Source organism: Lottia gigantea, assembly GCF_000327385.1.
Source record: "Lottia gigantea unplaced genomic scaffold LOTGIsca_1, whole genome shotgun sequence".
Taxonomy (NCBI): Eukaryota; Metazoa; Mollusca; class Gastropoda; family Lottiidae; genus Lottia; species Lottia gigantea.
The window spans coordinates 5,925,250-5,951,682 of NW_008706746.1; the positions used below are offsets into that span (position 1 = coordinate 5,925,250).

The 26,433-nt window shown below is 32.0% G+C and overlaps 2 protein-coding genes across 2 annotated transcripts; one reads left to right on the forward strand and one right to left on the reverse strand.

The window, feature by feature from the left end:
* Nucleotides 1–369: 369 nt before the first annotated feature.
* On the reverse strand, nt 370–15,102 carry LOTGIDRAFT_181298 (hypothetical protein; the record flags this gene model as incomplete). The annotated part of the gene is made up of 22 exons (XM_009045755.1): nt 370–1,078; nt 1,346–1,436; nt 1,797–1,965; nt 2,494–2,568; nt 2,891–3,040; nt 3,309–3,378; nt 3,583–3,711; nt 6,023–6,160; nt 6,415–6,531; nt 6,754–6,862; nt 7,264–7,321; nt 7,628–7,716; nt 8,046–8,191; nt 8,344–8,529; nt 8,807–8,899; nt 9,106–9,210; nt 9,508–9,579; nt 9,947–10,129; nt 12,369–12,492; nt 12,875–13,018; nt 13,331–13,519; nt 15,032–15,102. The coding sequence occupies 22 exons, from the start codon at nt 15,100–15,102 to the stop codon at nt 938–940; spliced, it is 2,649 nt and encodes an 882-aa protein (XP_009044003.1). The 3' UTR covers nt 370–937.
* An 8,672-nt stretch (nt 15,103–23,774) lies between these two features.
* LOTGIDRAFT_102176 (hypothetical protein) lies at nt 23,775–25,739 on the forward strand (the record flags this gene model as incomplete). The annotated part of the gene is made up of 5 exons (XM_009045756.1): nt 23,775–24,041; nt 24,245–24,473; nt 24,755–24,874; nt 25,102–25,227; nt 25,417–25,739. Coding segments are annotated over 5 exons (1,065 nt in total), but the record flags the coding sequence as incomplete, so codon positions are not given.
* Between the last annotated feature and the right edge of the window lie 694 nt (nt 25,740–26,433).

A 26,433-nucleotide genomic window follows, 5' to 3' on the forward strand; every position in this document is an offset into this window, starting at 1 on the left:
ATGGCGCATTTCCGACAACGCATGCGTAGTTGTCACTGATCACACACAGGGACACGAGATAATAGTGTTACACATAGGGCTATGAAAGCTATCAATGGATAATTTTCTTTTTTAGTTTCACAGTCCAGAAGCAGCATTCTAAGCTTACCCATATGCTCCCAAGTTGTGGGTGAACTTTCAAACCAGACAATTTTATATTGTGAATTTTTTTTTAGCATTTTTATGCTCATAATGTGGAAATGAATGGAATGAATTACAGATTTGCACCCTACATTCTTTGGTGAACTCTCTGGAGGTATGGCAACCACCTTCTTAGATTATAGTGGCCAGAGCAGACTCAGAGAGATAGTTTGGTGAGTTAACATTAGCTGATAATCAATCCATTTATTCATTTATTCATTAATGTAACAAATAACATTAATATACAATCTAATAATCTTCAATATAAATATATTATGATTTCATATTGCACATATTGATACTTGTCGGACTGCCCATATTGATACTTAAATTGTGGACTGCACATATCGATACTTGTTGGACTGCACATATTGATACTTGTCAGACTTCACATAATGATACTTGTCAGACTGCACATATTGAAACTTGTCGGACTGTACATAATGATACTTGATAGACTGCACATATTGATACTTGATAGACTGCACTTATTGATACTGGTTAGACTGCACATATTGATACTTGATAGACTGCACTTATTGATACTTGATAGACTGCACTTATTGATACTTGTTAGACTGCAATTACTTATTCAGCTGTCATTTTAGATTTCTTTCAGCAACAAAATGAGCTCTTTGAAATAGATGAAAATATAAACTACAATATAATCAATCTTAAATCTAGATGAAAGTTTTAAACAAATTATGGAAGTACAAATATTGGGAAGGAATGTTGATCATTTTAAAGTCATCTTATATTATTTCCTCCAGTACTGTGCCATTTTGTGTAATTGTTCCACAAGTGCTGGCATCATAGCAGATGTACTGACATCTATTAAACTTTGTATATATTGTACAGCCTCTTCATCTGTATAATGTAATACAAACTTTTCTTGAACCTACAAAAAATCATATTAGAGTTATTTTATATTTCATGTTTCATGAAACCTGATTACCTTATTGCCAAGTTGATCAAATAATAGTAGCTATTACTAGTTAGTTAAACTATAGCACTGTATATATAAGCTCATCATTGATATTGACATCCGATAACTGGTTTTAGAAATTCTTGATGCCTTTTAAGGCTTCTTTGTGTACCTTTCAAAAAATGTTTACCATAGTCATGCAAAAATAAATTTGGTGTAAGCAACAGCATACTCCCCTACCTTTTTAACTGTCTTATCAGGCTCTAACGCAATATCAGGAATATTGGCATTTACCATCAGAGAAAATAAATTCATTATTAAATTTGCTGATCTGAAAGAATAATTGTTCTTATGAAACACTATCAAACTATCATATATCAGATCCAAACAATCAAAGTAACTGAATATATATTAACATGCATGGTTCTGTTGCCTTGACCCCAAAAAAGTACTTAATTATTATTATGCTATAGGATGCAATAAGTTGTGACTAACAAAAGTCAGATGAATACCTGAAAAAAGCATCATTTATATGTGTATGTACTAATTTCCAATGTGTAAAGTTTTGTGAAGTTTTAAGGCATTCACCAGGCTGTCATGCAGCTTAACATGGTTGTAATACTGTTCTAGTTACTCCTTGGCTTCTATAAATACTAATTTTGCTCAAGAAAGAGGGAACCAAAATGTGTACCTTCTTAGAGCAAGGAAAGCTGTATAACAATGTTTCTTAAAATCATGAAAATCTTTTGAATTTGGTCCACCCATTCCTTCTACCATTTCTTTACTAAGTTTCATTGGTGGAGGCAATGGTTTAGGGTCACGACCTAATATGTATCCAAAATCTATATGGAATAATTTTCCTGAAATAAAAGAACAGGAAACTTCAAGTCAACCAATACAGAACTGTAAACTTATAAGATTAAAGACATTTTTTTAAATGCAACATTCCAAATCACAAATATGTGCAGACGTTTCAAAGGAATGAAAAGTATCTTCAGAAGTGTTGCAGGTCAAGGGGGATGACCATTCAGATGGTACAAAAAATCAAGTATATGTGCCATTGTTCATGTTGAAGACCCTTAAAACGGATTGGAAAGCACACAAGACAAGTTATTTTGCGGTGGGGAGTTAAAGGGATGGTAAAGTGGTTTTCTGACATTTTTATGAGTATTTTTTAGATGTCTTTGGTTCCAGCAATTCCACTAAAACTAAGTGTTTGATGACATCAATACTCGCAAAGGGCCTTATGTGATAAAGCATATTTTGCAGTTAGTGATGGTTTTTTTTTTTGGAACTGCATGAACCACAAAAGGCTGACTGAAAATCGAAATGGTACAAATTGATGCTATCAGTGCCCCCAATACAAATAATAACTAGTCTAGACTTACCACTAGTGGATAATAGAAGATTATCTAAATGTCTGTCACCAACACCTAATACATATGTTACTACACAATATCCAGCTGTAAAAGAATAATTAATCATTAGTAACAGAGTATATTTCTGGTAATATTCTACCACATGACTAGAACACAGATTGAATATACAAACTATACAGAAAGACAATTGTTCAATTGTAGTTTTAATAAACTAAAGATAACCAAATTTCCATTAATCATGTGGCGGCAGAGTACCATTGCTCAAAAGAGTAACTTCTCTCCAAAATATATGGTAATCAACTATATATGTAATTTATATATTGTAAATTAATGACACACTTCAAATTTCTTTTAATGTTTTCCGTTATTGCCAAGAATAAGCACAAAAAACTAAAGTTAATCTTACCACAGCTTTTAACATAATTATCCATAACTTCATGTGCTATACCATAGGGACCATTCTCACTTGGATTATGTTTTCTGAAGAAGTTCTGGATACTGCCATCTTTATACAGGACTTCTGCTACAGCTGAGGACTCCACAAATTGTACAAAACCTAGAATGAAATTCACACAAGGTGAAAAAGAGCACCCAAATAGAAGCTTCATAATCGTTAAGTATTGAAATCGAGCTTTATTATACAGTGAAGAAAACATTTTGATAACTGGACCCCATCAATAATGTATTTTGACACTAAAAAAAAACTTTACGGAATGTTTTAATCCACTCTTCCAGTTGCCAAATAAACTGATAATATTCATGGAAGAAGTTTTCTTGCAGAAGAAATATTTCAAATCCAGGAACTAATATGAAAATGAAAATACCATGATTACTGCTAGTTGCTAATACTTTATATGGTGACATTTTCAAATCTAAATTTTCTTTTCGTAATAGCTGAAAAATAAAAGTCTTTCATTTTAACAATTGTTTCTAAGGTCTATCCATTCAATCCCATTTCTCTGACATTACAGCCATGGTGCATTATCAGAGTTTAATTTGTTTATAAAATCAGAATAATATTCTCTTCCTCAAAATAATTAAATATCTAGAAATCTTAGGTAATATTTTTTTTCAAGAGATAGCTGAGATAAGTTGTACCTTATCCATTAACTGTATACTCTGTAAGACTAATTGATCTTGTCTTAAATCATCTCCATGTTTAAATATAGTAACAAAATCAGTTCCCTCAGTGGTACGGAATGTTAATCTACATGGCATCAATGCACTCTGAAAACAATATAAACATCTATAAAGTTATAAATAAAAGAGCTCATACAATAAAAAAAGTGTAATTTAACAGTGCTCTTGTCACAAGTGAGACAGTGCTTGTCCATAATTAAAACCCTGATAAAAAATGTTTCAAAAATGCTTTTTATTGAAAGTATTCCCCTATAGAGATTACACACTATAATAAAATACTAGAGCCACACGTGGCACAGAGTGGGACTTTGCAAATGTAGCAAAATGCAAAAGACTCTGAAAAAATCAACCTTCTACGATAATTACATCACGCGCAAGAGCTGTCTAAAGTTGAGAAGAATTGTTTGGAAGATTGTTATAACGGAAGTAGACAGACCTCACAAATGAAAGTATCAGAAGATAGCCAAGGTCAATGACATTTGACATTGAAAGGGAGACGGTCAACAAAGGTCAAGGTTACGAGATACAAGTCATCAAAATTTTTAATTATATACGGCTATAAAACCAGAAGTTGAGATAGGACAGCAAATATGAAAATATAAATAGATAGCCAATGTGAATGACCTTTGATCCTACAAAAATCAGGGTCAAAAAAGGTCAAGGTCAAAAATTGAAAATTTTGAATTTTCAAAACCTGTTCCTTTTTTTGAACTATAAAGCTGAAACAATCGAACTTCTAAGACAACATGGCTCAACGAATGAAGTAATTGTATGCAAAGTTCCATTTTGAACAAATGTATACGTTGTGAGTTATGTCCCTTGCCAAAATTGTCAATAATGAGTAATTTAACCCGGATGTGCTATGCCCACCTCAATTTCTTTTGCATAGGTTAATTAATATTCTGAATGTTATGTTGTGTTCCAAATTTAAAGCTTCTACATCATACAGGTCAAAAGATATAGGTCAACAAGAGTCAATAAAGGTCAAAATAGAAAATTGAAATTTCAAAACCCGTTCCTTTTTTGGAACTATAAAGCTGAAACAATTGACCTATTAACACAAACTGGCCAAAATCATGAGGTAATTGTGTGCAAAGTTCCTTTTTGAACAAATGTATCCCAAAATGTAAACAATTAGTAATTCAACCCGGATGTGCCACGCCCACCTCAACTGTTTTGTCATAGGTTAATTCATATTCAAATTGTCTTGTTGTGTTCCAAGTTTCAATGTTCTACATAAAATAGGTCATAAGATATATACACACCAAGCTCAAAGAAACAGAAATATTGTAAAAAAAACTCAAATTTGAAAAATTCACGAATTTCAATTTTGCTTTAAAAAACGATTGTTATAAATCACTTGAAAGAGCATGAAAAGCACATTAAGAATCCGAAAAAATTAACCCTCTAGGTTAATTAGGTCATGTGCTAGAGCAGTCCAAAGTTGCGAATTTGGCTGTTTTCGGACAGCTATAAAACGGGAAGTACATGTCGGAGGTCAAATGTCAAAGTATTAACTGATAGCTAAGGTCAATGACCTTTGACCTTATGAAGGTCAAGGTCATCAAAGTTCAAGATCACGAGATATGACCCTTCAAACTTTGAAAAAATTCAACCGGATGTTGCAAAAAAGCAAAATTGAGAATCGAAAAACGGCTACCTAATGTCATGTTTTTTTTTATCTTCTTTCATTTGACACCAAAATCATTTAAATCGAATGAGCCATTATGTCTGAATAAAAATCGAATCATTTCAGAAAAATCAAAATGGCGGCCAAAGTTTCACGTCTGTTCCGGATTTTTTTTTCTTCGGTTTTTTTGTCATAACTTTGTCTACCTATCAGCATAAAAATTTTTGTCCTATACAAATTACACCGGAAGATATTCATTTTCCTGTTTAAACCGGAAGTGAAATTGAAAATTTGACTGTACCATTTTGTTTACATTCTTAAACTGTCTTTGCTCAATTTTTTTCAGATTAATCAGACAAAAAGCAAAAAAACTGAAAAAAATTCAAAATTTGGCAAAAAAAATGTCTGCGACAAATTTTCGAATTTTGAAATTTTGAAACTGCTATTCTTTCAGATTTTAACAGTAGATTCCAAAAATGCAAACCCAAAGAAAATCGACCGAAAAATACGACTTCTAGAGCCGATTATCTATTCTTCCATATATTGAACTGTGGCACTTCCGGTTTTGCAAAAAAGATCCAAAATATATTTATGCACATCGTCGCCTATATCTAAGGTTCGTGAATGTTGAATGGTTGCTGCAACTATTGTAGTCTAAACTCAGGAAGGTGTGTAAAAATCGAAAAAAAAAAAAAAAAAAAAAAAAAAAAAAGAATTGACATTTCGACATTTTGCTTTCAGCAAACAAATAGATCAGATAGACTATACCTTAAATAACGTGGCTGATTCAGGAATGATACCAGTTACTTTAACATTAGGATCTAGAGGTAAGGGTAAAACATCAAATTCAGCAAAATTAATTCTACATACATCTACATCTTGTAATAAAGCTTGTAATCTTTCAATCTGCAAAATAAAATGCATTTTGTCATTTCCTTATTGTGTCATGAAATCATTCAACCTATTAACTTTAAGATCCTGAGTAAAAAACCCAAAATTTTATAGAATTTGTCAAAGATTGTTCATGGTATTATTTTCTATGTAGAGTAATTGAAATACCAGACTTTCAGGATTAGAGTAAAATGGGGACATGAAAAAGGTAACTTGTGAAAAATATACATGAAAATTATTCATATGGAGTAAAATGGTTTAAAACTTACTTTTTTCTTTCTGTTACCACTTTCTCTAGTGACTATTTTCACTAGTTTTACTAGTTTATCTATAAATAACTGTTGACTAGCTAACATTGATCTTTTAGCTTTTGAATCAGAGTTGCGCTGAAAAAAATTCAAAGGTACCTTATGATAAATAAATCCTAATACCACATCTATGTTTGACAACTGCCAGAATTGAGATCATTCTGAAAAGTGAAACTACTGGTTGAAATTGAGCTCTCCCTAGCATTTATCTAGAGTTTAATATACATGCATGATTATATGTATTTCATTATCTGTCAAGTTATATAATATATATACACATTTACTTGAAACAAGATTTACCTTAGATAAAGCTTGACTGAATCTTTTTAATACTGTTAAGTACATATCTTTTATCTTCACATCTTCTTTAGCTGCAGTAGTCTGATCTTCACATTCTACTTTTAAATACCTAGAATAATGAAAATCTCCATCAATTTCTGTTATAAATATCAATTGAATGATAGCTTATTCCAGTATGCCACATCCTTATCTTGCCTTCATTTTTATGATGTAGACCAAATCTCCATCTATATGCAGCCTCATCTTTTGTTTGGCAGTGTGCAAAAATGGGTGGGCATGTGCTCTAAAAACCATTGCCATTGGTTATCTAATAACCTCAAACAGTCATCCTTCCTAATTGTTTTCTTATAAAGATTTTTGTCACATGAACATGAAAGCTGGTTGGACTTTTTTTGGCAACTCTTAAAGAAATTGTCATATTGGAATATCATGACCAATAGAGTCAAAGTTGTATTTTTCAATCAAAAAATTGTTTTTTGTCTAATTAAAGTAATATTGTATGAAACATACCAATAAAAATAATTAGCAACCACAAAATTATTACAAGATCTGGATATTAGAAATGTTGCTAAATCCATCTACAATATTTAAAGACAATAATTTTTAAATTTCAAAGGCAATGCACAATATATAATATAATTACAGGTCGTTTGTTTATGTGTATCATCAGGAGAGGATGACATAAGCCTGTTTCCAAAAACTTTCAGTGTAAAAATAGAAAACAGGCTTATTGATATCTGATCTTGGGGCTACTGTATTGATTAATTTTTTACCCTTTTGTCATTAAGATAAAAATATCACTATCAACAAAAATTTATGAAATGCCCTAAGCACTAAGTTTGATGTAGTCTATGACTTAAGTTTAAATATAGACAGACCTCATCCTCCAGTGTTTTTTCTGGTGTACCATCGCGATCTATTTCACTACTTAAAGCCTCTAATATAGAATCTTGGGATGATGTCCTCGACATTATACTTGCAGTTCTGTAAAACATTAAAATCAAGTAACTTCAAAATTAATAATACTTTCCCAACCAACCAATCTGTAAATAAGCATGGCTAATGGCTAAAAAGAACAATTTTCTTTGGCAAGGAGTAGAAAGGCTCTTATTGAACCTTTGCAGTTAACATTATCTAAAACAGATTTTATTTCTCTTTTCATATATTTCGATTAAACTTATATTTTTCTTTGGTAATCAATAGATGAAGTCATAATGAATGTGAGTCAAAAATCATCTCATTTCAATCATTCACAAAATATTCCTTCAAAAAGTAAGTACAAATAACTCTACCTGTCTCGTTCTGGTGTAGCTGGTGTTTCTGGTGAAGGTGGACCTGGTGAGGTTTCCATTGATACCGAATCATAACCTTGTTTAATTTCATCAAAATTTTCATATTTCAATGCTTGAACTAATTGTAATAGGTACAGTAACAAATCCTATATAACAAAAAGATAAAATTTTTGAATTTATTTATGGTGGTATATATAACTTAAATTGAATGCTATCAGTAAGACCCAAATGATAAGTTAGCTAAACACAAAAAAAAATATATCTGAACACTTGTTATTTAATTAATGAAATTAATTACCTCATCATCAGCTTGTCTCAGTCTCATGACTGCATATTTTCTCACAGCAGGATGAGTGAAAGCTGGTCCTAGTAATTCTAAAGCATCATCAACATCCATAGGTGACCATCTATTTAATAATTCTAAAGCTTGTTTCGCCTCTTGTTGTAAACTCCAGTTGACACATTTTAAAAATTTAGTTAAAGCCTAAAATAAATCAGTGAAAGTAACCAATAGTACGCTATATATTCAATACTCACAAAAACACAACAAATATCATAGTGAAGAAATCATATTGTTATGAAGGCAGTAAATTTTGCTGAATATAAAATAATCAACATTAAAATTATTTGAAATCTCGTGTGAAAACAAAATCTACACAAGCATTCTAAGTTTCATTTGACTTTATCAATAACTTCATAATCAGTCAGAACTGTACTTGTATTGAGGTTCACAGTTTCATATATCATATTTTACAACAAACCTTATTTTGTGTTGAAAGATAAAATCTAAATTTCCACACCAAATCCTCTTCTTCTGAAGTTAACTGTTTAGTTGGTGGATACGCCACTATATTCTATGTAAAATATAATAAGGTATAATTATAATAAAAAGCTCTCTTGCTTTCTCCTTATCCATGTTATTTATGATAATGATGAAAATAATCTGGTATCAAAAATACCATCAATCATAAAATGGGACAGCAAAAGTGGCATTGGTGTAGAAACGTGCTATAAGTAATCCTGATACACATATAAAGCTTTTTTTAAAAGTTTAACTTACATTAAGATGATCTCTAGTTTTAGCATCCGGTTTCATATCTCTATCTGTTGGCCCACTTCGTAAACTACGAGCTAACTTGTGATGTTTACTTTCTACCAAATTCTCCTGGTAAAATAATATGAAATGTTTAATAACTATACCTTATAATATAGGTATGAATCTTAAATTTGAAATTCCAAGTCTTCTACTCTTATCTTACTCATGGAAACAAAATAAGATTTCTATACATTTTTGAAATTGTATCATTTGAGGCTTATCTTTCTGGCAATTCCACAGTATTTTGAATCTCAACCCTGACAGTTAAATCAGTCAGCTGCACTACATTTATACCCCCAGTTCCTGACACTGCCACTGTGTAGAATGATCTGCTTAAGTTACTGTAAAAACATTAAAGTTAGTTACTAGTAATATTTCAGGATCTGGTACTGTTACTATATCAGCTTGTGTTCTAAATTCAAATGGTTTATCACCATCCTATAAAATGTAAGAAATTTGGTAAGAACTTTAGATAACACATTAGAAGATTAGATTAGATAAGAGCATTGTATATCTTGAAGCTTCTAGTTTATGATATGTTAGCTGGAAGCTTCATTCATTTATATTAGAAAGGTGAAATGTTAAAAAGAAAATGTCCAAATCAAGTGCAAACTGTTAAAATCTCTAACTAGTAAAACCAGTGGTGGAAAACTTTGTGGAGGTAAGACTTTGTACAAAAACCTTTTCCAGTATTTCCATTAACAAATTAAATCTTGACAAGCCCCAGATGTACACTCGAACTGTGTCTGTGCTCATGACACAAAAGTTGGTTTAAAAAAAATGTTAAAGGGGTAATTCTATTTACCTTTTCAAAGTATATAACTGTAAACTCTGTTCCTTCGTAATGAATGTGTTGAAATTCAATCATCAAATACATAAAATTACTGTCTCTCTTCTGTTTCTCATTGATCATCTCAATCTCACGGAACGTTAGCCTATCTAACCAATCAACCTTAACCATGTGACCATCTCGATGTTTCTTACTTAGCTTAAATTAGAACAAAAAATTTTGTTAATTAATAACTAGTATTTACAATAAATGAATATCTAGTCAGATTCAGCAATTAAAGTATATTTCACATTCTGATATAATTTAAAATATAACCATGAACTGTCCATTTTAATTTAGGGTACCTCATTTAGTAGTTTAAATAGTCAATTACTTGATAGGTCTGGCTTATATAGAGTTCTTTAGTTTATGTTTGCTTGATGTGGAGAAATATCAACTTCATTTAAAAAAATATCATAGAAATTGTCATTAGAAAAATGCCAATAGATATATCAGTTTTGGAACATTTAACTTGAAAGACTTGTATTTATATTGATTGACCAACTAAATAAATACACCTTGAAATTAGTTATTCTATTTAGAAATGTTAACCTTGACCTAGCATATTTAATTACCCTCAAATTTTATGAATAGTATAATAATAAACTTCAATTTAATTAATTATGTAACCTGAAGCTATGTTAGAAATACAACATATATTTTCTGTCTAAAATATCAAATTTCTTATCTAATCAAAAATCAAAGATACCTATTTGTCCCAAAAAAGAAATTGAGTACCATTAAACAACACTGTTATATACATAACATTCAAATGAAAGTGTTCAACAAAAATTAAAAAGTGAAAAATGCAAGCTGAACAACTGAGTGTCCATCTATAACTGTTTAAAAAACAGTATGAGGTGCTAATATTCTTTAGTCACAATGTTATCCATGTTGTATGCTTTTCACAAGAACCAAGTTATAGAAATATCACCTATTTCTGGACAGTACTCTGTCTTTAAACCTGTTTTTAAAGTTATCAAATGAATCCCCACCTGTTACATAAATATATCTAAAACTTAGAGAAATATCACCTAGTTCTGGATAGTATTCTGTTTTTAAAACTGTTTTTAAAGTTATCAATTTAATCCCTACCTGTTACATAAATATATCGAAAACTTACAGAAATATCACCTATTTCTGGACAGTACTCTGTCTTTAAACCTGTTTTTAAAGTTATTAAATTAATCCCTACCTGTTACATAAAATTAAAACTGTGAAAAACTTAGTGATGAAAAAAGTGTGTGGTAAATAGTTGTTTATATTGATTGTAAATCAAGTGACAGCTGGACCAGTATTGATTATATTCTTCACCAATCATAATTATCAATCATCATATATATACATATAGTTTAATTTAAAGGAGCTCCACCAGATTCCTGTTCAACTTGAATTTATGGCACCAGATGGATGGATGCTCCATCTCAAACAAATTTTGCAATCAAAATCAAGTTTACAATTACAATGAATACAATTTGGATTTATTGTACTCACTAAAAACGATGATGAAATCAATCACAGTTTGTTTTGCAAAACTATATAATACCAAGAATCATTTAAATTAAACTCTTGATCCCCATTGTAATCTCATTCAAATCTCATTCAAATAAGCAAAGGGCAATAACTCAATACATTGTCATTAAGCACTTGCAAGACCTTATCATTCAGCATATCCACAGAAAATGTTATCAAAATCTGATGGAAACTGTAACTTTAACCCTGCTAACAATGAATGTTGACTGGCAATATATAACCATATTTTCATACAGGTGTATAAAATCTTAATTTTAACAACCATATTTAACCAGTCATATTTATATATATGTATAATAAAATACCATTTGCATAAGAATAAAATCTAGGTTAATTCAAATTACAAATAAGACATGGACTTTTATGACTTATATTACTACTCATAACCTTCTGGAACTGATAAAAATGATAGTTTATCAGTGTTTAATGGAGGAAGATTTTGGCATTAATACCCTTGCAGTAAAAATCAGGTTGTAAAAAATTTGTATAATTTTGAGAGGTTAGTGAGTAAGCATTTAAACTAGTGTTTTGTTTATAGCATAGTTCTCTTGAGTTAATAAATATTGACTTCAGGGAAGCTTGAGCTTTTTGCTTTAAATATTTTAACCATTTCGTTGTACAATTTGTTTTTTTTCAACATAAATAATGAAAGGCAAATATGTCAATCAGTAGACAGATGACTTTGGTACACAACAAGTATTTGTTCTCCGTCTCATTTACACTGTAAAGCATTCCAAATTCAGCTAATTTAAAAAGAGAAATCAACAAAATAGAAGGTCTTTAGAAAGAAAGTAGTAAATTGCAGCAATCTGATCAAAGCTGTAGTCCTTAAGACACTTAATTTTTATCACTTCTGACTACAAACCTTAGCTAGACGACTCATTTGGTCAGCAGGATCTTTAACTTTACCAGGTGTAGTTGTTACTCTTGAAGGATCAGCTTTAACTTTTGGCCAAACTCGTAAATCATGCATGCCTTGAGCAAAGGTCCTACAATATTAAAAAGATTGATATAAAAAGTATAGAGCAAAAGGGCTTTATCATATTTAAAACCCACAACCAAAGGGAGATTTCGAAGAGAAAGGGTTTTAAATATCATTAATAAAAAACCTGAGGGTTGATGTTTTATCAGATTTAAAAAAGAGCGAGGACATCCCTTCCTGCACATAAGGCATGAATAATGATAAGACATGAATTATCATGAAAGAACACATATTTGACTAAGATCTTTCTATTCCTTTATTGTTCTCTTATTTGAAATTGAAGTGTTGAAAGATGATCACCCATTTTCTTGTCTCAGATGGAAACTATCCAACTCAGACTCAAATGAGCTATTCAGCTAGTTAATACCAGTGTTTTTCAGTGTACTCACCCTCTTTTACCAAACAGATTCATGGTTGTTCCACCAACAGGAATATATTTGTTGGTACCATAAATATCCCATATTGTAAGAGCCAGGACAGCAGTTCTTGGTAAATCACTGTATTTGACTGGAAGTCTAACCCATTCATTCCAACTGAAAATAACTCTCAAAATGTTCACTTCAAAGTTAACATGCATTGAAAAAATACTGCACTACCATTACTGTCATTGCCAAAGAGTCACAAGTTGTTTATCAAAATAGATTTTATCCATTAATTTCATTTGATACAGTCAGGTCATTATTTGCTTCAACTCAAATTCGGCAACCTGTATTACTTTTTAAAGTGAGAATATGGTTCCCATGTTGTGGATAATCATGTTCTGAGACAGTCAAAGAAGATTCCAATCTCCAACAATTTTTTCTTAATTAAATCATATTACCACAGTCCAATTAAATAATGCTTACTTCCATCGTGTACTAAAAGCTTTGTATGAAGTTGATACTGGTAGTGAGAGTGGTCTCCCATCAGCATAAATCTGACAAGTAACAAATAAATCAGAACAAGAATCTTGATAAGCTCCTGAGAATTTCAACATGGGATCTTCTAACAATTCTTTATAGTTTGGTCTGTCTCTCTGACCTTCAAGAGTTCCACTGAAATCACAATTAATATATAAGGTTATAAATAATCATAAATGTACAGCATCTAATGCATTATATTCATATAAAGACAAAATATATGACAAAAAGTATCAAAAAGAAACAGCAAACAATGATCAATTTAATGGCGTTTTGCTCATGGAAGTTGACTATTTTCCAAAACAACAGAAAAGTGCTCTATGGCAAGTACTACTTATGTACAAGATAAAAAAAAAAAAAAACTACTTATTGATTTCCAATAGAACGTACACTGGAGTCATAATTAAGCAGAGTAAAGCAGAAAACTTTCACCAACAAATAAACAGCTTTGTTTACATTTGTGCCTGTTATGGCATTGGAAGCCTTCTCTTTTTTATATACAGTGTTGTAACTTATTTTCGTGCATTTGAGGATTCAACATCGAGTTTCGTCAAAGTTACCAGTTTTTTTTATTCTTGAATTGTAATTTTAATACTAGTACAAAAAATAAATACAACAGTGGTAGCCTTTCTTTAACCTCAAATGTATTCTTATCTCCCATGCGATGTGCGTCCCAATGACAGTATATCTGAAAAATTTGTTGCTGTAAAATAACGCACATCTTGTCTGGACGAAAAAAAAAAAACATTATTTGCTGATGTCGCCGACTTTCAGATGAGAATCAATTAGTAAAATTGCTGGACTTTCAATGACCGTATAATCGATTGTCGCCGACTTTCAGTTGAGAATCGATTAGTAAAATTGCTGGACTTTCAACGACCGATAATCGATTGTCGCCGACTTTCAGTTGAGAATCGATTAGTAAAATTGCTGGACTTTCAACGACCGATAATCAATTGTCGCCGACTTTCAGTTGAGAATCGATTAGTAAAATTGCTGGACTTTCAACGATCGATTGTCGCCGACTTTCAGTTGAGAATCAATTAGTAAAATTGCTGGACTTTCAACGACCGTATAATCGATTGTAGCCGACAATCAAAACATCACTATTCAAAGATAAATGATTTATTGATATAAATATATTGAATGAAAAAATAAGATATGTAAAACGGAAGAGTGATTTATTTTTAAAAGACATTGAAACAACATAAGATATGTTTTGTGTTCTAAAAAATATTTTTGCTGATATGGAATCCGCTAGTTTGTTCACTGGAATATATTCTAGCAGGCGATACTACTTGGAATTCAAATTAGAACTTGGGATTATAAGGAAATTCGGGAGATAAAATCTGCCATTTTTTTATGTCAAGGTTTACATTAATATATTTTACCTTGCTTGAAACTACTGGATTCATTCCGCTAGCCGACATTGTACTGATAACCCATGTTTATCAAAAAAAGCAAAGGTCACGAGAGGTCGCACATATAAATTATTAATCAGTGTTAGCACGAAATTAGGTTACTTGACTGCTGACACTATTTTCTCCACATTGCCAATATTTTATTAATATTGACAGAACATCAAGAGCCTGCGGCCAAATTATAAGAAACATTTATGGATATAGGCCTAGCCGGCCGTATACTTACATCTTGATTTCAATATTGACATCCAAATCACAACTGTAAACATAGCAAAATCTGTCAGAAGCTTCGCCCATTTTCATATTACTTTTAGAAATAAATGTCAACACCAGAAAGCTTTAATTATCCAGACATAAATTATATAGACAATCAATAGGAAAGTATGTCTGTCTGGATAATCTGATTTGGTGTATCGCTTTATTGAATTCTAATATGCAAGAGCTCTTGACAGGGGAGGCAATTTAAAAAGACCACCAAAATGTTTTATAGTAGATGGATTATCAGTTAACATTTCGAACGTAGCAGAACGCAATCAGAATTTTAGCTTCGAATCTCTGAAGACCAACTTAAGTGGTTATATGAGGGTACCATTTTACTTGCGAAATACTCGTGATCGGATAGTAACAAAGAGTTCTCTCCCGCCAGTCGACGAGATACAGTGAATAAAACATAGCTATCCCCAATGAGTTATATAAGACTTGGGCTATCCTATAAATCTATGAATTAAATCCATACTCAAAATTAATCAAATAGTATATTTAGATGTTAGTTTTGTGATTGTTTCTTTTCTACAATCCAACATTTCATCAAATTGTAGAAGGTCAAAGATAAACTAACATTTTCTAGCAATTCAAATTGTGTTGGTAGATTTTTATGTGAAACATTACACAGTTTTCTAGTTTATTCAAATACGTAATGTTTGTGCAGTTTAACAATGGAATATGCATCATTTCAATTCCATGGTAACTAGTTGAGCTCATCTTTGGCAGAACTGTTAATGTTCTTACGAAGGAAAATAGGATTTATTCAATCGCTTCAATTTTCATTAATATTATTATGTAGGCTAATCCAAAACATTTGGCTTAATTGTTTGATTTCACCAACGCGTGATTGTTTTTTGATTAGAATAACACATAGGGCTCACTATTCATAAAAATAACCTAATAAATAAAAAAAACCTTGCCGTCAGATTGAACCAGTCTAGGGTTTTGATAGAAAATCTTATATCTATCTTGTCAAAAATGTTATATTATTGTTTATGGCATTGACAACCAGTCTCCACATTAGAGAATGATGCTTTTGCTTTACTGTGTGCACATACCGTATATAACTTAATCATATTTAGCCATTAGTTTTTAAAAAACAAAAACATCGTGAGGAAATACATTGATATCCTTTCACAAAGCGTTGTTCCTGGTTTCATACTATGAGTGAAGATATTTACTGAGTTTTCTTCCTCATCTAGGATGTCATTCCGGATCACAATACAAAATTAAACTTTTCAAATTTATTTCAAATAATTATAACTTTTTTTATGAATTCTATAAATAGATTTTTTTGTAACAAAGGATGCCTGATCTAAAACACATGTATCACATGACTTAACTGAACTTTGCTCTTGGAATACGCAAAAATCTTTTAATGTCTATATATATATATACATTAAACTAAAAACCTAGTAAAGTACCTATATAGTTAGTATCCATATATAGGTCTCATATGATGTAAGCTTAAATAGTGATGTTTTTTTTATGAAGTTCTGCAAATTCCAGAAGCATTATCGTAGAGTACCTAACATGTAAAATTTATATTTTTATTACCCCAATTAGAATTAATATCATTGAAATAAAGTCTGAAATTGCACAAAAATTCTGTTTCTAGACTAATTAAGGCATTAAACCATCCTAAAACGAGTTCATTTCAATTAAAATGCACTTATTTTAAGTCTTTATGTGACAAAAATTACACGAAACCACACATGAAGGAAGTAGAATACTATAATCAAATGGCCTCCAGTATATTACAATAAAACAAAGCTTTTTCTTTGTTTAAACGAATCACAAGTTGCTGAAAATCGTGTTCCATGATATATTTCTTATGAAGCCAAGTCATAAAATTGAACATGAATTTATATAATATACACCTAATTCTGAAACGCCCATAATGTGAGGCCAGTAACCTATACCATCATAGAGGAAAAAGTTGGAATACATATGTCTAAGTGTTCCGTTGTTAAATCAGTTTAGATAATAGATTCTTTGTATTCGAAACTGAATTCATACTTCAGAACAAAACGGACTCAATTTCAACATTTTGTAAATTCATTTCTTTGATTTGCTCTATTTATATACTGCTATATTATAGCAATAATAACATTATGGCGTTTAGTTATTTACGTCATATCATATTAACATTTCTCATTTTCTGTGGAAATCACGCTTATGGTAAGATGTTTTTCTTATAAACATATCTGTGTTAAACCAATATCAATATCAACATGCAAATTTCTTCAAATAATTTTTGCTGTATGTTATTTAGAATAACTTTTATTTGTGAACTATATAATGCATGCTATTCCACTCATGCCATTCAGTGCAGATCTAAGATAAAGTATTATGACAGAAACAAAAGAGGATAATGTAAAAGAATAAATGCCTGGATGATTCTTATTACAGCACTTGAAAATTTATATGAAAATCTGAAAATTGGAGGTACAAGAGTTGGCGGAAAAGTAAGTTCTCAGACGTGGGATATTTCAATCGGATTTAAACAGTTGTTGGAAGATGGGTGCTTAAAGGAGCATTCCGCTTATTTTTTTGTAAAACATTTTCATTATCAAAAACGTCGTAAATTATACCTGAAAATATTTCTAAAGTATGCTTTTTATATCAATATATATTCTTGATCAAACAGATTTTGTTTTAAAAAAGGTTAATTAAAAACTGAGAGTACTAATTGTTATTTAAGCAGTTTGACCAGTTTCGGTGATTGGCTTTATAATGGCTCGTTTTATATAGTTGAATTTTTCTACAATTAGGCATTTATTTTACTCAAATCCGTACAGTAGTTTTCTAACAGCTTGCAAAATGCATAGCGAACTTTAAAAGGTTATTACGTAAAATTTGGTGTTAAAAAATTAACGGCTGGATTTTATTAGCTAAAACTTTCAGATACGTAATGGGATATATTTTGGTTTTCACATATTGGATGCCAACAGTTTTTCGACATACAAAAAAAGAGGAATTTCCCTTTAAACTCTTGATTAGAAGTGCGTCAGATTCTCAACGCCCCTGTAGTCAGACACCTGTTTCCAAAATAAAAAAGGAACCGCATTGTACCTGGTAGGTTAATGGTGAGGCCATTGTCGCTACAAATAACTCTTTTTAGTGTTGGTGCAGAATCTTTTTTTTTCTAGACCGACAGCACCGCTTACAAGTGTGTGTAAACCTGAAAGTCGACTTTGTAGAGTAATGGAAACCAGCGACTTACAGTTGAACTCTTATAAGCTATTGCTGTATGGCTATGCCATATCAATACCAATGGTTATTGTAAATTCCTTTTTCAACTATATAATTGCAATTTGCTTATACTTATAATAGATGCATTTATTTCTCATAGGATTGGTGATCTGGTTTAGCTTATGGAAACACACACTAGAATGGCTTTGTAAGCAAAATTGTCTGGGAATTTTTTCAAAAATTTAATTACATACAAATTATACACAGTTAATGAAAACAAAGACCAAATGGAAAGATAAACATGATGTGATTGAATTTAAAACTGAGCTATGTAATTAAATGTAAATGATATACCAGTATTTAATTTCACTTTATCTTATTGTATTAATTCCCAGATTTAAATACACTCCTATTGTAATGTGTAGTAGACACCACCCCTTTTTACCATATAATACTCTCTCTCTCAAAAGTTACGATTTGGTTTTGCTTACTTAAAGTGATAAAGCCCTCTAATTATTCTTGGGAATTTCATACTATAGCTCACATGGAACTTTACAAAAGCCAAAGTTGAAATAAAAATTTGTAATTTTGGTAACATGCTAGAATAAGCAATATAATAGTATCCCAGCCAGGCCCGTCATTCTTTTTCATTGAAGTCATGCTGTAAAATATTTTAACAGAAGTCACTTCTGATTTCCTATTTATTACCTAATTGTACTAATCCAAATTTAGTGGACAATGGTATAATCGCTCACTTAAAGTTTTGCATGAATTACATTGAATTTTAAAAACGTATTGAGTTTATCAATGAAAGACAAAAAAAAAAAATCATACGACCAGAACCCTATTTCTACCAGGACTGGTTCTTTATTGCATTGCCTTAACATCTTCTGAACTTTTACACAGATGATCAAAATTAAATTGCGTATATAATGTTTATTGTATTATCGATATGCAGTTAGAATATTTATAATACTAAACAAATAATTTATGGAAATCTGGGCGTTACCAGACAGTTAATAAAAGTTCCAATATGTTATATTTGGAATAAAGGCGTGGTTAAGAGGGCGTTGCACGTGACTATACATGATGATTATTTACTATAAGGTCTAATGTAGTTTTAAATTTCAAATTTCAATTTAATTCCGTGGGGGCGTGTCAGCATATCTCTTCCTTATAAATTTAGTGTTCATCACATGTACAATTTATTTGGTGACTGGAGTTAGAGAAAACGTGACAGTAATATCTGGACAGGGATATTTGTTAACAGTATAATATCCTCAGTAGGTTATTACAAAAATATTGTATTTTACTTAGTATTTTATATTTTTGTGAAACGTTCTGAAATCAACGAAGGAAATTCAGGTTAACATTCCCATGCAACTATATTTTGCTCATAATAATCTTAACATTTTATTTCAGTTTTTTAAATCTACTTTTCCTTTGTAGGTTGGTGGCTATCTTCATTGATTGGAGAAAGGGTTCAAATCCAGTGCTATGGAGAATATGGCTGTTTTAACACCTCATATCCTTGGAATAATTCTCAGTCTTATTTACCAGAAGAACCAAGGTATCTTGGTGTTGGTTTCCGAATTTTTACACGATATAACGTATCAGTGAGGTTAAACCATAATGTATCTGTAACAGAACTAAATAACTTTATTGTTCCTGGAATTCCAACTAAAATTCTGATCCACGGATTTCAAGATCATGGTCGCACACCATGGATAATCAAGATGACTTCAGAATATTCCAGAAGTGGGGTGAGATATTCTTTTTTAGTTCATTATTTTCAAACTCGTGTCTGGAGCCTATAGATGATTCATTAGCATCATTAGAGTATTACAAATTTAATAGAGCCGGTAGTTGTATTTGAAACTGGGAAGTTTAATTCTGTCATGTACATAATAACCAATTTCCTTGCATTCTAGTTCCCGCTTCGTTTTAATTACGGTCTGACATATTTCCGAACTTAAAGGGAGTGACACACATAGAGCTGGCTTCATTAACTACACAGCAATACTAAGAAATGGTTTAAACCTGAAACAAACGAACTAGTTATGGACTGCTTTTTTGATAGACATATAAGGAATAAGTTATAAACTTCAGTTCTATGACATTTTACACTACAATTTTATATATTTTAACCAATTTGGGCGTTAAGGGTTTTTATTTAGAAAGCATTTAGTTAATGTCAAACTATTACAAGTATTATGTTGTATTCTTCTTACACTGGACTATAATCTTCCTATTGTAACAAAATATATAGTCATATTGTTATTTGCAATCATCATACTAAAAATCAAACTAAAGAGATGCTAGCTGTGGATCAACAATATGGAGATTGTCTGTGAAGGTTTAGACATTGCTCATGTACTGTATTTAAGGATACATAGACAATGTCTAGACCTTAATGGCCTCTTTCTGAACCTCAACAGAATAATGATAATAATTACAAATTCCTTGAACCAGAAAAAATGACAAATTGTGACAGAAAATCGAAGAGTCGATCACATTAGGAAAATTAAACCTGTCACATTAAGATATTCAAATTCATTTCAGGAGCGAATGAATTTGCTGTCGTTGGATTGGAAGAACGGTTCTTTACCATTAATATATGCTCAGGCCGTGGCAAATATCAGGCTGGTAGCAGTGCTAGCTGCTGAGTTTATTAAATCTTTGATATCGTATGGTATTAGACCTGAAAATCTCCACCTGATAGGTCACAGTCTTGGAGCACATCTTGCTGGTTATATTGGTCATATTGTTAGACCACAATTCAGGATCTTCAGAATTACTGGTAAGTAGTAACTCCTTTCGTTAGTTTCAGAATCAACACGTCGGTATATAAGTGTTGTTACACTAACCGTTCAAATCAATCCGACTTCACTAAGGTTTACCAAATATACAGGATTTTACAAACTATCTGATATCATAACCTTAAGCATTTGATTTTTGGGGACTGAATTTCTCAACGAGTCAGTTATACAATCGGGTGGTTATGCAGAAAAGAAGGACGTACGATTCTTAATCCCTTTTTTTCAAAAAATTTTCTGTACAGGGTTTGATATACAAACATTTCACATCAATGAATAGTTGAAGTGTCAGACGTAATATTCATATTGTAGGATTGGATCCTGCAGCTCCGCTTTTTGAAGGCAAACACCCACTTGTTCGTTTGGATTCCTTTGATGCCATTTTTGTCGATGTTATTCATACCTACACAGATCCTATAGTAACTATATTTATAGGTTAGTAACTTTTTTGTGACACTCGTAATATTTAATTCTCTATAAATTCAGCTATCTTTTATTAATTTGGCATATCGATATTACGGATTCCTTAATGCATAAAATAAATTTCAGGAGAGCCTGTTGGTGTAGGAATCTTACAGCGTTGTGGTACAGTGGATTTTTATCCAAATGGTGGACAACACCAGCCAGGTTGTGCTGTTTCATTTATTTCCCGAGTTTGGAGCTTAATTAGCTATGGTACTCCGAATTGGAAAGGTAAAATTACAGTACGAATATCGTCCTTTATTATGATCTATAGATAATACATAATAACGTCCCTTGACACAGCAAACTGTCTCCCTTGACAAGGTCAATTGCCTTTTCTCAAAAACAAAAACAATTTGTTAAATAGTATTCTTTTGACATTTTTCGTACTTTACATCAGAATTTCTTTATCATTTCAGCGCTCAAAAGAGCATTTGGATGCAGTCATCTCCGAGCTTTAGATTTATTCACCGAGTCAATCAACTCAAATTGTACTTACACCATGTACCATTGTTGGTCCCATTTAGATATATCTCCGTCCAGTTGCGTACCATGCCAGACAACGCAGTGTCCATTTTTTGGGCATAGAGTTGATCACCATGGATTTCCAGGTGTTTTCTTTTTCAGAACTACTAGCGAAAAACCATTTTGTACATAACTTTATATAAGTTCCATTGTCAAGTAAAGAACATGATTATTCTCTCCAAATATCGATGTAAAAATAGTTTTTTGTTGTTGTTAATTGCTGTGAATAAAACAACCTATTCTATTTCTCGTTTTTTTCTTTTAATGTGATTATGCCGGATGCCGGATTATGCCGAAATATGTTGTCCGATATTGGTAGAGGTCCGAAAGTCTGGTTACCTAATCTAGTGTAAAAAAAAAAATCACCGATAAAGGTAAAGATGGTTGTCATTTACATTTAACAAATAAAATTGACCGACACCGCATAATTATTGCCTTAATATTTTGTTCCTGAACACAACAAATTATCTCCCTTGACACATCATCTTGTCTCCCCTTACATGGGTTCGAAAAGCAACTTCACATATTTCAACTAATGCCAGGCAAAACGGCAAGATTTGTCCGCAAGTGTGAATTGCTATAATGTAAATTTTTCTCATCTAAGCATTTGTCCCTCTTTGATTCTTTATACGACTAATCATGTTCATTTAGCAACGGTAGATATTATCCATATCTATCTTGATCTGATAATATCTACAATTGCTAAATGAGGTACTAATGTACTAATAGACAAAATCAGAAAATATATGTCAATCAGGGAAACTTTTTCGACCATCACAGTGTAAACTTATACATCAACGAGAAATAAATAAAACGTATTTAGAATTGTAAACTAATGTGTGAGCACGGTTTTTTATAGACCATATAACTACAAGAAATATATATACTTGTATGTTGTATATACGCCTTAAATTCACAGAACTCATTGTCTAATTGCGAAACATAGCCTATGTCTCTCGGTTTTCTTGCAATTGTGAACGAATTAAAAATACTTATACTTATACATACTTTTCTTGACAATGAACTTGAGAAGGAGATGGGCACTCTGGCCTTTCCGTCGAATCCGGAAACAGAAATTTTAACCCGACCGACTTCTCAACAGAAGTATAATTTTGAATAGAAACGCAGAAAACCTATGATGAACCAGATTGTCATTCTCCTCTGCTTGGTTTTCACCATTCATCATGGTAAGCATTCTTCTTTGGAAGATTTGTTTATTCGATGTCCTTTCTTATAGATAAATCTTTTTCAACCCTGTAGCTGCCGTGATGAGGATTGCTTATCTGAAACACGTGTCAGAAGCATGAGATGAGTTCAGTTGAGGATCTTTTTGTTTTAGAATATTATCGATGTCGACTTCTTGTTGTTTAATGTGTTTGATATGATGGTTTATCCAAACACGCGTCGTTAGCTAATTTGTGGAATGTTTTCAAAATTATGTTTTCAAACTGTAGTATAAAATTTACCGTAAAATATCTGCGGTTCTTGTAATTATAGCAATGCTTAACCGTATAGACGCCATGAGCTAAAGCTGCTAACAATGTAATTTGCTATTTATACGTCACAAAACAGTTGGTTTTTGTGGAATCGCAGGACAAACATCATCTCTTTGATCAGTTCAAAATGAATTGGTTAAGACACAATCTGAAAAAATGAAATGGTACCCTCTCCTTTTACCGACATCTTTATCCATTCTTTTCAGGGCAGGGACAACACGTCTGCTATCCAACGATAGGTTGTTTTGATATTCTACCTCCATTTAACAACACTGGAATTTTACCCCAAGATCCTGGATTTATCCAAACAGTTTTCAAACTATATACCAGACAACATGATGGTGCTCCTCAAGATATAACACCAACTTTTCATGGTGATTTCAATCCAGGAATCAATACTAAAATCATAATCCATGGATTTCTCCAGGACTATTCAGCACCTTGGCTTGATAGAGCAGCAAAGGAACTCATAAGAAAGGTAAGAATTAAGGTACAAATATAGATCTAGATGTTCCAGATGTGACTCGACTTTTCATCCAAGATCTGAAAAGAATGTTTTAGGTCACGTTCCACGTGACGGATTCCCGATACATGTTAATTGAGTCAAATATTTCTGATGACGACTGTATTTTCCAAATAGTTAGTAATACAGATGAGATCTATATAGTTGTATAATTTCAGGATGTGATGAATGTTATAGTTGTTGGTTGGGGACATGGCGCTGGATTTCCGTACAGTCAGGCAGCTTCCAATACACGTGTCATTGGGGCTGTTGTAGGCCAATTTGTTAACACCCTCCTGAACACGACATCTCTGCAAGCTAGAAAGGTACATCTTATTGGGCACAGTTTGGGAGCCCACGTAGCTGGATATGCTGGCAACCTCATTCCGGATCTTGGACGAATTACAGGTATGTCTTGAGATGTTGAATAGTAGCAAACACGGCATAGATTTCTGTACATGTATTGGTGGCAGTGATTTGAAGTAAAATATATTGAAGCCGATTCTTTCGATATGTACTCATTTATGTGAGAGCAGATGAATTTTTACTTGGTACGATGTAACCCACGCATTACTTGTAAACAGTGTTTATAAGGAGCCCCTTTAATAACGCTGATATTTACTTAGAATACTCAATGATTCAACAGTGTGATGTGTCATGAAGTGATTCTGTCTTTTTTCTTCTTTCAGGCCTTGATCCCGCTCAACCAAACTTTATTGATACATCCACCGTAGTACATCTTGATAAAACTGATGCTCGTTATGTTGATGTTATACATACTGATGGTTCTACATACAATACATTTAGTGGTAATTTAAATTTAATATAGGTTGAAATCATGTTTTAGATCCCACGAAAACTTAAAGGCATGTTTTCGTCGCAGTCTTGCACACTGTTGTCTGTCCTATATGTGTCAGCCCAATAAGGTCTGTGAACCAAAATACATCTTTTATATATATATCACGTCTGTTTCTGCTTTCCTGAAATATATTACAAATTAACACGCAAAAGACAACCATTATAAACTTTTTTGTAGGTTATGGTATGTTGACAGCAGTTGGCCATGCTGATTTTTATCCTAATGGTGGTATACACCAACCGGGATGTGGTGGCGAGACGTATATGGATGTCATGTCTAATGCTTTCAGTAACGGAGTTGAGAGTAGGTTCATTTCCATTTTCATAATCCAAGAATACCTCCAATTGTTAAATTTACGGTCAGAAGATGATTAGAACAAGAGCCTGTCAAACCAGTTTACTATTGTTTTGGGTATTCATGGCATGCGAAGCTCTCGGAGATAATAAGCCAAACCGTAAATCGTTACTTTTCAATCTCTATAACTTATTTCAGGTGCTGAAAACCATTTAGGATGTAGCCACGACAGAGCATGTGATCTGTTTATTGAATCTATCAACGGACCATGCTCTTTTATTTCATATCCATGTTCTTCAAAGCGTGACTTTGATACAGGGAAATGTTTAGATTGTGGTAATAGGTTTTGTCCACGGATGGGTTTAGATGGTGCTCGATATAGATCAAAGGGAACATTTTATCTACAAACCAATGATAGGGCGCCATTTTGTGGTGAGTATTATTTCAATTTGTACATACAATCTAGGCTACCACTTTCTAGTGTGGTGATCCATGGAAGGCATCCCAGGCGTATTGTTTAGCTATCCTGAACAAAATCAAATCACCAATTGCATATTCCATATCAAATTCATATCCATCGATATATAAATGGTGTTCAAAATGTTTCTAGCTTTAGGAATAATCCCTTAGCTTTAGGAATGTAATTGTTAAAGAAAGTATTTGAACTTCAAGGGAAGCAACCCTCCGCCAAATGTTAACAATAAAGACATTTCCATGGTAGCACTTTAGAATTAGGTATGCAAGCTTGGTTACTCGGGATTGTGAAGGTTTCAGGTACTTATGACGCTGCATATTGTGGAACAAACACTATAACATTAGACTTTTTTTTTGACTTTTGAGAGTCCTTCTAAAACCATTTGCTCGTTTCAGGGAACCATTACTACGTGGAATTTTCTGTAGCTAGACATGTGAGCCCTGGTACTATAAAATTATTTATTATTGGTTCAAGTGGTCGAACTCATCATATTTCATTCAACAGGTAAACATCCGGAAATCTTTCAATATTGGGATTTGATGATACTGACTGACACATACCAGCAATAACCACAGAAAAAGAAACACATACCATTCAATATCCGTGTTTTACAACTGCTCCTTGGATCCTGTCCGTAAAATTTGACTTACAGTCGACACGTACTTGTTTACTATGATCATCTCATAGGTTTACCTATTTACAATTTGGTTTACTGGAATATAACAAGATAAATTCTCCAA